Consider the following 11,109-nt stretch of genomic DNA (forward strand, 5'->3'; position numbering starts at 1 on the left):
CCCAGGTGACACAGGTGTGTCCTGGCGGGTGGCCCAGGTGACACAGGAGGTGACCCAGGAGGTGGCACAGGTGGCCCAGGTGACACAGGAGGTGACACAGGAGGTGGCACAGGTGGCCCAGGTGACACAGGAGGTGACACAGGTGGCCCAGGTGACACAGGAGGTGACACAGGTGTGTCCTGGCGGGTGGCCCAGGTGACACAGGTGACACAGGAGCTGGCACAGGTGGCCCAGGTGACACAGGAGGTGACACAGGAGGTGGCCCAGGTGACACAGGAGGTGGCACAGGTGGCCCAGGTGACACAGGAGGTGACACAGGAGGTGGCACAGGTGGCCCAGGTGACACAGGAGGTGACACAGGTGGCCCAGGTGACACAGGAGGTGACACAGGTGTGTCCTGGCGGGTGGCCCAGGTGACGCAGGTGACACAGGAGGTGGCACAGGTGGCCCAGGTGACACAGGAGGTGGCCCAGGTGGCCCAGGTGGCCCAGCTACACCACGGTGCCGCTCGGGGAGCCGCCGTTCTGCGAGGACAGGCCCTGCAGGGGGAGGGAGGGGACACAAGCCACGCCCTGTGACGTCACCGCGGGGACACCCTGGGGATTCCCCCCATCCCCAAAATCCGCCATTTGTGCCCAAAAATTCAACCCGGACACCCCAAATGGCCCCAAAACCGCCCCAAATCCCCTCTGAGAGCCCCCAAATCCCCCTGAACCACCCCAGAATCCATCCGGGACACCCCAAATCCCATCCCGGACCCCCCAAATCCCATCCCGGACACCCCAAAATCCCTCCCAGACCCCCCAAATTCCCATCCAGAACCCCCCCAAATTCCCATCCGGGACACCCCAAATCCCATCCCGGACACCCCAAATCCCATCCCGGACACCCCAAGTCCATCAGGGGCACCCCAAATCCCCTCTGAGACCCCCCAAAATCCCTCCCAGACTCCCCAAATTCCCATCTTGGAAACCCCAAATCCCCTCGGAGACCCCTCCCCGGACTCACGGGGACCCCTGGCCATGCCCAGGTGCGGATGAGCCCCTCCTGGCACCCCCAAACCCCATCCCAGACCCCCTAAACCACCCCAAATCCTCCCAAAATCTCCCCAAATCCCCTCAAATCCCCCAAATCCACTCAGAGACCCCTCCCCGGACTCACGGGGACCCCGGGCCGCGCCCAGGTGTGGATGAGCCCCTCCTGGCACCCCCAAACCCCATCCCAGAGCCCCTAAACCACCCCAAATCCTCCCAAAATCTCCCCAAATCCCCTCGGAGACCCCCCAAATCCACTCAGAGACCCCTCCCCGGACTCACGGGGACCCCAGGCCGCACCCAGGTGCAGATGAACCCCTCCTGGCACCGCCAAACCCCATCCCAGACCCCCTAAACCACCCCAAATCCTCCCAAAATCTCCCCAAATCCCCTCGGAGACCCCTCAAATCCACTCGGAGACCCCTCCCCGGACTCACGGGGACCCCGGGCCGCGCCCAGGTGCAGATGAGCCCCTCCTGGCAGGCCGTGACGATGCAATCCTCCAGGAACAGCAGCACCGTCAGCCTCTCCTGGGCGATTTTCTTGCACACCAGCGGCTCCAGCAGGGGCACCTCGTGCAGCCGCGGGCACAGCGCCGTCCCCAGCACCTTGGCCATGTCCAGAGACGCCCCCCGGCCCCGAGAGGAGCCCCCCGTTTGGGGAGGGGGTTTCTCGGCGTTGTTGCCCCCTCCTCCCCGGCTGATGTTGCCCAGGCTGTGGTAACGTTTGTGCTCCTTGTCGGCCGCGCCTCGCGGGTCCCGCAGGCTCAGAGTGGCGAAACGCCCCACGCTCAGCACCGGCGGGACCCGCGGGGACGTCTGGGGACCCCCGCCCGGTTGCGGGAGGCTGTTGGAGCGGGATAACGAGCGAGGCAGGCCCGGAACAGAAGAGGAGGAGGAGGAGGAGGAGGAGGGCGGCGGCGGTGGCGGCTCCTCCCCGGGAGCGGCGGCGGGGCGGGAGCGGGGAAGGGGCGGCCGCAGCTCCAGCACGTCCTCGGTGAGGTCCCACAGGCAGAACTGCGTGTCCTGGCCGGCAGAGCCGAAGCGGTAGGCGACGCTCGGGGGCTCCTCGGCGCCGTCGCCGCCGTGTCCGTCGGGAGGAGCGAAAGGGTCGAAAGCCACCGCGTTGACCCAGGACTTGTGGCCGTGGCCCCGCGCCACCACGCGGCCCTCGGCGAAGGACCACACGGTGACCAGGTCGTCTTCTCCGCCCGTGACCACGTAGCGGCCGTCGGGGCTCCAGCAGACGCACAGGAGGCCCCCGAAGTAGCTCCTCATCATGCCCTGGAGCAGCATGGAGGAGAAGTGGAAGACCCTGAGGACGCCGTCCTGGCTGACGCAGGCCAGCGAGCGCCCGTCCGGCGAGAAGGCGAACTCGTTGAGGGGCCCCGAGCCCACGGCCCACTTCAGCAGGGGGTTCCTGGGCGTCTTGCTCTTGCAGGAGAAGACCCTGAAGCCTTCTCCTTGCGTGAGCAGCGTGTACTGGGGGCTGGTGGCCCCGCAGGGCTGCTCCGAGTCGTACAGGTACAGGTGGCCGCTGGCGTGCGACGCCAGGAACAGGCGCTCGGTGTCCGGCAGCCACTTGACCAAGGTCACCTTGGATTTGTCGATCAGGCGCTGCGGGGGGGGAGAGGAGGAGGAGGAGGGTGGGAGGCGAAGGGTTAAAAAATTGAAATGAAATGAAATAAAATTACAAAAAAAACCAAAAAAAAGGGTGGTAAAAGGGGGGGGTTGTGGTGGGTCTGGGGAGGTTCTGGGGGCTCCTGGTGGCCCCACAAGGGAAACCAAGGGGTTCTTGGTGGTTCTATGGAGGTTCTGGGGGTCCCATGGAGGTTCTGGTGGTCCCAAGGGGGTTCTGGTGGTCCCACAAGGGAAACCAAGGGGTTCTTGGTGGTTCTATGGAGGTTCTGGTGGTCCCAAGCGGGTTCTGGTGGTACCACAGGGGAAACCAAGGGGTTCTTGGTGGTTCCATGGAGGTTCTGGGGATTCCATGGAGGAAACCAAGGGGTTCCTGGTGGCTCTATGGTGGCCCTGGGGAGGTTCTGGTGGTTCCATGGGGGAAACCAAGGGGTTCCTGGTGGTTCTATGGGGGTTCTGGTGGTCCCAGGGGGTTCCTGGTGGTCCCATGGGTGATCTCAAGGGGTTCCTGCTGGTCCCATGGGCTTCCTGGTGGCCCTGGGGAAGTCCTGGTGGTCCCATGGGTGATCTCAAGGGGTTCCTGGTGGCCCTGGGGAGGTCCTGGTGGTCCCAGGGGGTTCCTGGTGGTCCCGCGGGTGATCTCAAGGGGTTCCTGCAGGTCCCATGGGGTTCCTGGTGGCTCTATGGTGGCCCTGGGGAGGTCCTGGTGGTCCCATGGGGGATCTCAAGGGGTTCCTGCTGGTCCCAGGGGGTTCCTGGTGGCTCTGTGGTGGCCCTGGGGAGGTCCTGGTGGTCCCATGGGGGATCTCAAGGGGTTCCTGCTGGTCCCAGGGGGTTCCTGGTGGCTCTATGGTGGCCCTGCCAGTCCCACGTGGCTCCCAAGGCTCCCCGGTGTCCCCGAGGCGCCCCCGGTGTCCCCGGTGTCCCCTCACCTCCTCGTTGAAGAGCCGCCCGGCGCTGTCCTTCTTGGCCAGGTCCAGGTACTGCACCTGCCCGGCGGAGAAGCCCACGAGCAGCGCCAGCGTCTCGGTGCCCGCCGTGAACTGGTTGAAGTCGTGGCACGTGGGCTGCGTGCCCTTGTACACGCGCTTGTCGATGGGACGCTGCAGGTCCAGCGCCTGCGGGGACACGGGGACACCGGCGCTGGCACCGGAGGGGTGGCACTGCCGGGGAATGTCACCCCCGGTGCTCTTCAGGGACGCTGTGGCCACCCTGGGCCACCACTGGGGCTGTCCTGGGGTCACTGGCATTGTCACTGTCACCGTCCCTGGGGTCATTGTCACCAACCTTGGGGTCACTGTCACTGTCATTGTCACCGTCCCTGGGGTCATTGTCACCAGCCCTGGGGTCACTGCCACCAATCTTGGGGTCATCTTTGCCCCTCAATGCCCCCCGTTATTCCCCTGGTTCTCTCCCGGTTCGCCCCCGTTTTCTCCCCCGGTTCTCCCCCGTTATTCCCCCGCTTCTCTCCCGTTTCTCTCCCACTTCTCCCCCCAGTTCTCTCCCCCGTTATTCCCCCTGCTCTTCCCCGTTTTCTCCCTCGCTTCTCTCCCGCTTCTCTCCCCGCTTCTCCCCCGTTATTTCCCCCGGTTCTCCCCCGTTATTCCCCCGCTTCTCCCCCGTTATTCCCCCGGTTCTCCCCCGTTATCCCCCCGTTACCCTCCGGCTGCCGCGTCCCCCGCTGCCGGCCCCTCCATAGAAATGCAGCTCCCTGCCGAGGTTGCAGCACACGCGGCTCCGTTCGGCGGCTCCCCCGGGCGGGCTCCGGCTCCGGGCCAGCCTCACCACCGAGAGCCGAACCGGCGGCAGCGCCCCGGGGCCCGGCGGGGCAGGCCCGGCCGGGGCTGAGGCGGAGGAGGCGGCGGCGGCGGCGGGGCCCAGCAGGCGGTAGGAGCCCTCGCGGGTACGGAAGCGGCTCTTGAGCTCCGGAGCGGCCGGGGGAGGCTCGGCCGGGCCCGGGCCCGCAGCCGCCGCCGCCGCCGCCGCCATGGCCGCCGGAAGCCGCCTCAGGCCCGGGCGGGAGCGGCCGCCGCCATAGCGGCGCTGAGTCAGCGAGGCCACGCCCACAGGAGAGGCGGGGAAGCCACGCCCATGGGGGTAGGGAAGGCCAATCAGCGAGCGAGGAGGGAAGGGGCGCGGCCAGGGAGAGTCCATATAAGGGATGGGCACGCCCCGAAAGAAGGGAAGCCACGCCCACAGTTGAGACCGCGCCCAGGAGTGGTGGAAGCCACGCCTCAAAACACGGAGACCACGCCCCCAGCGGAGGGCACATCTATGATTGGTGGAAACCAGGCCCCCAAAACATGGAAACCACGCCCGAAAACAGACCACGCCCCCAAATGAAGCCACACTTATAAGTGGCAGAAACCGCGCCCCAAAACACAGAGACCACGCCCCCTGGTAAAACCCCACCCCAAAACCGTGACCACGCCCCTTGGTAAACCCCACCCCCAATTCAGGCACTGCCCAAGCCACGCCCACCCAAAACACCTCAACGGGGCCCCACCCCCTAATCTGCATGCCAAAACCCCACCCCCTTTGGGGCAAACCCCCACCCTGCCACACCCACCATGAAGCCACGCCCCCTTTTTGGCATTGCCCCCCCCCAAAACCACCCAGGACCCCCCAAAAACCACCCAGGACTCTCCAAAGCTCCGCCCACACCTTTATTAAGCCCCTCCCCCACAGGCTGGGGGGGGGTCTCGGGGGTCTCCCCGCCCCCCCCCCTCCCCTCAGCCCTCGCAGGGACCCTCGGGGACCCCCCCCGGGGGGGGGCTCTGGGTGCCGGGGGGGGGCGGCTCCGACGAGGGGGGGCTGGGGGGCGGGGCCTCGCCGGGGTGGGGGAGGGGCTGGGGGAGTTCCATTCCCGCGGGGGGGTCCTGGAGGGGGGGGGGGGGGGGGGGATGGGGGGAGAGAGAAAAGAGAAGGGGGAGGGGTTAGAGATGAACCAAACCCCGCCCTCACCCTCCCCAAATTAAGGTCGGAAATGCCCCTCCCCAAATTCCCCTCCCCCTCCCCAAAATAGGGGCTGGAAATGCCCCTCCCCCCACCCCAAATGCCCCTCCCCCTCCCCAAATGCCCCTCCCCAAATATGGACGGGGGCGTGGTCCGGCTCGGGGCGGGGCCGCCCCTCGCTCACCTTGGGGGGCTCCAGGGCGGGGTCCGGGGGGGACGCGTCCCCTCCCCCCCCCGAGCTCTCCTCATCCTCGGCGCCGCTGATGAAGATGGGGGGGGGCTCCAGCTCCGGGGGGGCTCCCTCGGGGTGGGGGGGGGGAGGGGAGCCGGGGGGACCCCCCCCGACCCCTCCCCCTCCCGGGACCCCTCCCCCCGCCTTGGCCTTGGGCTCCTCCTCGGAGCTCGGGGGGCGCTTGGGGGGCTTCTCCTGGGGGGACAGCGCGGGGCGGGCGTGGTGGCACCTGCGGGGACACCTGGGCAGGTGTCCCCCCCCATGTCCCCACCTGGGCAGGTGTCCCCCGCCATGTCCCCACCTGGGCAGGTGTCCCCTGCCATCCCCCTGTGCCCACCTGGGCAGGTGTCCCCATGTCCCCCCCATGCCCCCATGTCCCTGTGTGCCCACCTGGGCAGGTGTCCCCATGTCCCCCCCATGTCCCTGTGTGCCCACCTGGGCAGGTGTCCCCCGCCATGTCCCCACCTGGGCAGGTGTCCCCTCCCATCCCCCTGTGCCCACCTGTGTTCACCTGGGCAGGGGTCCCCATGTCCCCCCCATGTCCCCCTGTGCCCACCTGGGCAGGTGTCTCCATGTCCCCCCATGTCCCTGTGTGCCCACCTGGGCAGGTGTCCCCCCCATGTCCCTGTGTGCCCACCTGGGCAGGGGTCCCCATGTCCCCTGCATGTCCCTCCAATGTCCCCCTGTGCCCACCTGGGCAGGTGTCCCCTCAATGTCCCCCTGTGCCCACCTGGACAGGTGTCCCCAATGTCCCCATGTCCCCTCCAGGTGTCCCCATGTCCCTGTCCCCATGTCCCCTCCCCTGTCCCTGTTCCCACCCCTCCAGGTGTCCTCATGTCCCTGTCCCCACCTCCCCAGGTGTCCCCGTCCCCACCTCCCCAGGTGTCCCTGTCCCCACCCCTCCAGGTGTCCCTGTCCCCACCTCCCCAGGTGTCCCCATGTCCCTGTCCCCACCTCCCCAGGTGTCCCTGTCCCCACCTCCCCAGGTGTCCCCATGTCCCTGTCCCCATGTCCCCTCCCCTGTCCCTGTTCCCACCTCCCCAGGTGTCCCCATGTCCCTGTCCCCGCCCCTCCAGGTGTCCCTGTTCCCACCTCCCCAGGTGTCCCCGTCCCCACCTCCCCAGGTGTCCCTGTCCCCGCCCCTCCAGGTGTCCCTGTCCCCGCCCCTCCAGGTGTCCCTGTTCCCACCCATCCAGGTGTCCCTGTCCCCGTCCCCACCTCTCCAGGTGTCCCCTCGGGCTCGTGGCGCGTGGTGGCCTCCAGGATGGCCATGGTGGACAGGGGGATGTGCGCTTGCTGTCACCGGGGGAGGGGACAGGTGTGACACCCCCGAGATCGTCACCTGTCCCCGAGATTGTCACCTGTCCCCAAGGGATGTCCCCCTTCTCCAAGGATGCCCAGGAGATGTCACCTGTCCCTGGGACTGTCACCTGTCCCAATGGGATGTCACCCACCCCCAGGTGCTGTCACCCATCCCAATGGGCTGTCACCTGCCCCCAGGTGCTGTGACCCACCCCCAGGTGTGTCACCTGTCCCCATGGGCTGTCACCTGCCCCCAGGTGATGTCACCTATCCCCGGGGCTGTCACCTTTCCCAATGGGCTGTTACCCGCCCCCAGGTGCTGTCACCCATCCCATGGGATGTCACCCATCCCCAGGTGCTGTCACCCGCCCCCAGGTGCTGTCACCTGCCCCCAGGTGTGTCACCCGGCCCCGGGGCTGTCACCTGGTGCGGGGTGAGGGCGCGCACGTGGCTCAGCAGGGGCTCCCGCAGCTCCGGGCATTTCTCGAAGACGGCGGCGAGCTGGGGCGGGGGCAGCTGCAGAACCACCTGGAAGGACTGGGGCTTGGTGCGCTGGCAGCACTTGATGAACCCTTCCCACACCTTGGGGTACTTCCACACCTGCGGAGACACACCTGGGTCACACCTGAGACACCTGGGATACACCTGGGATACACCTGAGACACCTGGGATACACCTGAGATACACCTGAGACACCTGGGTCACACCTGGGATACACCTGGGGGACACCTGAGACACCTGGGACACCCCTGGGACACACCTGAGACACCTGAGATACACCTGAGACACCTGGGACACACCTGGGACACACCTGAGACACCTGAGATACACCTGAGACACCTGGGATACACCTGGGGGTCACCTGGGGGTCACCTGGGAGACCCCTGGGGCTTGGTGCGCTGGCAGCACTTGATGAACCCCTCCCACACCTTGGGGTACTTCCACACCTGCGGAGACACACCTGGGTCACACCTGAGACACACCTGAGACACCTGGGATACACCTGGGACACACCTGGGACACACCTGAGACACCTGAGACACCTGGGTCACACCTGGGATACACCTGGGGGACACCTGAGACACCTGGGACACCCCTGGGGCTTGGTGCGCTGGCAGCACTTGATGAAGCCCTCCCACACCTTGGGGTACTGACACACCTGCACAGACACACCTGGGTCACACCTGAGACACCTGGGATACACCTGGGACACACCTGGGACACACCTGGGACACACCTGAGACACCTGAAACACCTGGGATACACCTGAGACACATGGGGGTCACCTGAAACACCTGGGTCACACTGGGGTTCACCTGGGGCTCACCTGGGGCCAGCACTTGCAGGACCCTTCACACTCCTCCTTGGGTACTGACACACCTGGGAGTGCGTCAGGACTTTTGGGGTAATTTCAGGGGATTTTGGGGGGTAATTTCAGGGGATTTTGGGGTAATTTTTGCAGGAATTTTGGGGTAATTTTAGCAGGAATTTTGGGGTAATTTCAGTGGATTTTGGGCTCTCCAGACCTGTTTCATGATGAGCCTGGACAGGATGCTCATGGTAGGGGTACACGGTCAGGGCCTGGATCACCGTGCGTATCGGGGATTTTGGGGGATTTTGGGGTGAATCTTGGGGTAATTTCAGAGGGATTTTTGCAGGATTTTTGGGGTAATTTCAGGGGATTTTTTGGGGGATTTTGGGCTCTCCAGACCTGTTCATGATGAGCCTGCTCAGGATGTTGATGGTAGGGGTACATGGTCAGGGCCTGGATCACCGTGCGCATCGGGGATTTCGGGATGAATTTTGGGGTGAATCTTGGGGTAATTTCAGAGGGATTTTTTGGGTAATTTTAGTAGGATTTTGGGGTAATTTCAGTGGATTTTGGAGCTCCAGACCTGTTTCATGATGAGCCTGCTCAGGATGTTCATGGTAGGGGTACATGGTCAGGGCCTGCATCACCGTGCACATCAGGGACTTTGGGGGCCAGTTTTGGGGTGAATTTTGGGTAATTTCAGGGGATTTTTTGGGGGATTTTGGGCTCTCCAGACCTGTTTCATGATGAGCCTGCTCAGGATGTTGATGGTAGGGGTACATGGTCAGGGCCTGCATCACCGTGCGCATCGGGGATTTCGGGGCCAGTTTTGGGGTGAATTTGGGGTAATTTCAGAGGGATTTTTGGGGTAATTTTAGTAGGATTTTGGGTAATTTCAGTCGATTTTGGAGCTCCAGACCTGTTCATGATGAGCCTGGACAGGACGCTCATGATGGGGGTACACGGTCAGGGCCTGCATCACCGTGCGCATCGGGGATTTGGGGGGATTTTTGGGGTGAATTTTGGGGTAATTTCAGAGGGATTTTTGCAGGATTTTTGGGGTAATTTCAGGGGATTTTTTGGGGGATTTGGGCTCTCCAGACCTGTTTCATGATGAGCCTGGACAGGGTGTTCATGGTAGGGGTACATGGTCAGGGCCTGGATCACCGTGCGCATCGGGGATTTCGGGATGAATTTTGGGGTGATTTTGGGGTAATTTCAGGGGATTTTGGGGGTAATTCTTGCAGGAATTTTGGGTAATTTCAGGGGGATTTTTGGGGGTAATTCTTGCAGGACTTTTGGGGTAATTCAGCGGATTTTTTTGGGGGGATTTTGGGCTCTCCAGACCTGTTTCATGATGAGCCTGCTCAGGATGTTCATTACGAAGCCCCCCAGGCGGGGGTACATGGTCAGGGCCTGGATCACCGTGCGCATCAGCAGCATGGGCAGCGGGCTCTGCTCCATCAGCTGCTGCATCACCACCGCCAGCACCTCCGAGGTGTAAACGTTGCGCTCCGCAAAGCACAGGTTGGTGGCTGAGGGGACACGGGGGGGATGCTGGGAGGCACTGGGAGGGACTGGGAGGGACTGGGAGGGACTGGGAGAGCAATGGGAGGGACTGGGAGGGCTGGGAGGGACTGGGAGAGGCTGGAGAGCAATGGGAGGGACTGGGAGGACTGGGAGAGGCTGGGAGAGCAATGGGAGGGACTGGGAGGAACTGGGAGGGACTGGGAGGGACTGGGAGGGACTGGGAGGGGCTGGGAGGGAATGGGAGAGACTGGGAGGGACTGGAGGGACTGGGAGAGCAATGGAGGGACTGGGAGGGACTGGGATGCACTGGAGGGTGGGTAGGGTGAAGCACAGGTTGGTGGCTGCGGGACACGGGGCATGCTGGGAGAGCAATGGGAGGGACTGGGAGAGCAATGGGAGGGACTGGGAGGGCTGGGAGGGACTGGGAGGGACTGGGAGGGGCTGGGAGGGAATGGGAGAGACTGGGAGGGACTGGGGAGAGCAATGGGAGGGACTGGGATGCACTGGGAGGGGATGGGAGTGGGGTGGGAGCATTAAAAGGGCACTGGGAGGGACTGGGAGGGAATGGGGGGCATTAAAAGGGCACCAGGAGGGACTGGGAGAGCAATGGGAGGGACTGGGAGGGCACTGGAGGGACGGGGGGCACTAAAAGGGCACTGGGAGGGACTGGGATGCACTGGAAGCACTAAAAGGGCACTGGGAGGGACTGGGAGGGGAGTGGGAGGGATTGGGGGGCATAAAAGGGCACTGGGAGGGACTGGATGCACTGGGAGGGACTGGACCATGGACAGGGGTCCCATGTCCCCCCCCACCCCCAGCTGTGTCCCGTGTCTCCTCCATGGCCCTGTCACCCCTGGGTGTCCCCATGTCCCCAGGGATGTCCCCAGGGATGTCCCCAGGGATGTCCCCTCCTGTCCCCATGTCCCCACCTCTGATGATGGATTTTGTGTCACACTTGGAAGAGTCGATGTTGTGCAGGGCTCCTGTGTCCCCTGTCCCTCTGTGTCCCTTTGGTGTCGCTGTCACCCCTGGGTGTCCCCCATGTCCCCCACCTTTGATGATGGATTTCCTGTCACACTTGGAGGAGTCGATGTGCAGGGCTCCTGT

General features: G+C 64.5%; 2 protein-coding genes across 7 annotated transcripts; both read right to left on the reverse strand.

Moving 5' to 3' along the window:
* Positions 1-202: 202 nt before the first annotated feature.
* On the reverse strand, positions 203-4,680 carry DMWD (DM1 locus, WD repeat containing). Of its 6 annotated transcripts, none has more exons than XM_054518300.1 (6): positions 4,331-4,680; positions 3,604-3,789; positions 1,472-2,650; positions 483-539; positions 340-360; positions 203-258 (listed from the first exon to the last, which is right to left on the reverse strand). In XM_054518300.1, the coding sequence occupies exons 1-4, from the start codon at positions 4,658-4,660 to the stop codon at positions 492-494; spliced, it is 1,743 nt and encodes a 580-aa protein (XP_054374275.1). In that variant the 5' UTR covers positions 4,661-4,680; the 3' UTR covers positions 203-258; positions 340-360; positions 483-491. The 6 variants fall into 6 exon arrangements, with proteins under 6 accessions (XP_054374275.1, XP_054374274.1, XP_054374272.1 ...); XM_054518298.1 differs by lacking the exon at positions 203-258 and adding an exon at positions 423-443 and having other exon boundaries at positions 294-351; positions 474-539; XM_054518299.1 differs by lacking the exons at positions 203-258; positions 340-360 and adding an exon at positions 259-321 and having other exon boundaries at positions 474-539.
* Positions 4,681-5,322: 642 nt separating this feature from the next.
* Positions 5,323-11,088, reverse strand: LOC118701123 (symplekin-like). Its single transcript, XM_054518302.1, has 8 exons — positions 11,055-11,088; positions 9,820-10,007; positions 8,034-8,107; positions 7,950-8,000; positions 7,584-7,785; positions 7,077-7,154; positions 5,811-6,053; positions 5,323-5,550 (listed from the first exon to the last, which is right to left on the reverse strand). The coding sequence occupies exons 2-8, from the start codon at positions 9,946-9,948 to the stop codon at positions 5,404-5,406; spliced, it is 924 nt and encodes a 307-aa protein (XP_054374277.1). The 5' UTR covers positions 9,949-10,007; positions 11,055-11,088; the 3' UTR covers positions 5,323-5,403.
* Positions 11,089-11,109: the final 21 nt, after the last annotated feature.

This window comes from Molothrus ater, unplaced genomic scaffold, assembly GCF_012460135.2.
Source record: "Molothrus ater isolate BHLD 08-10-18 breed brown headed cowbird unplaced genomic scaffold, BPBGC_Mater_1.1 matUn_MA723, whole genome shotgun sequence".
NCBI classification, from domain to species: Eukaryota; Metazoa; Chordata; class Aves; order Passeriformes; family Icteridae; genus Molothrus; species Molothrus ater.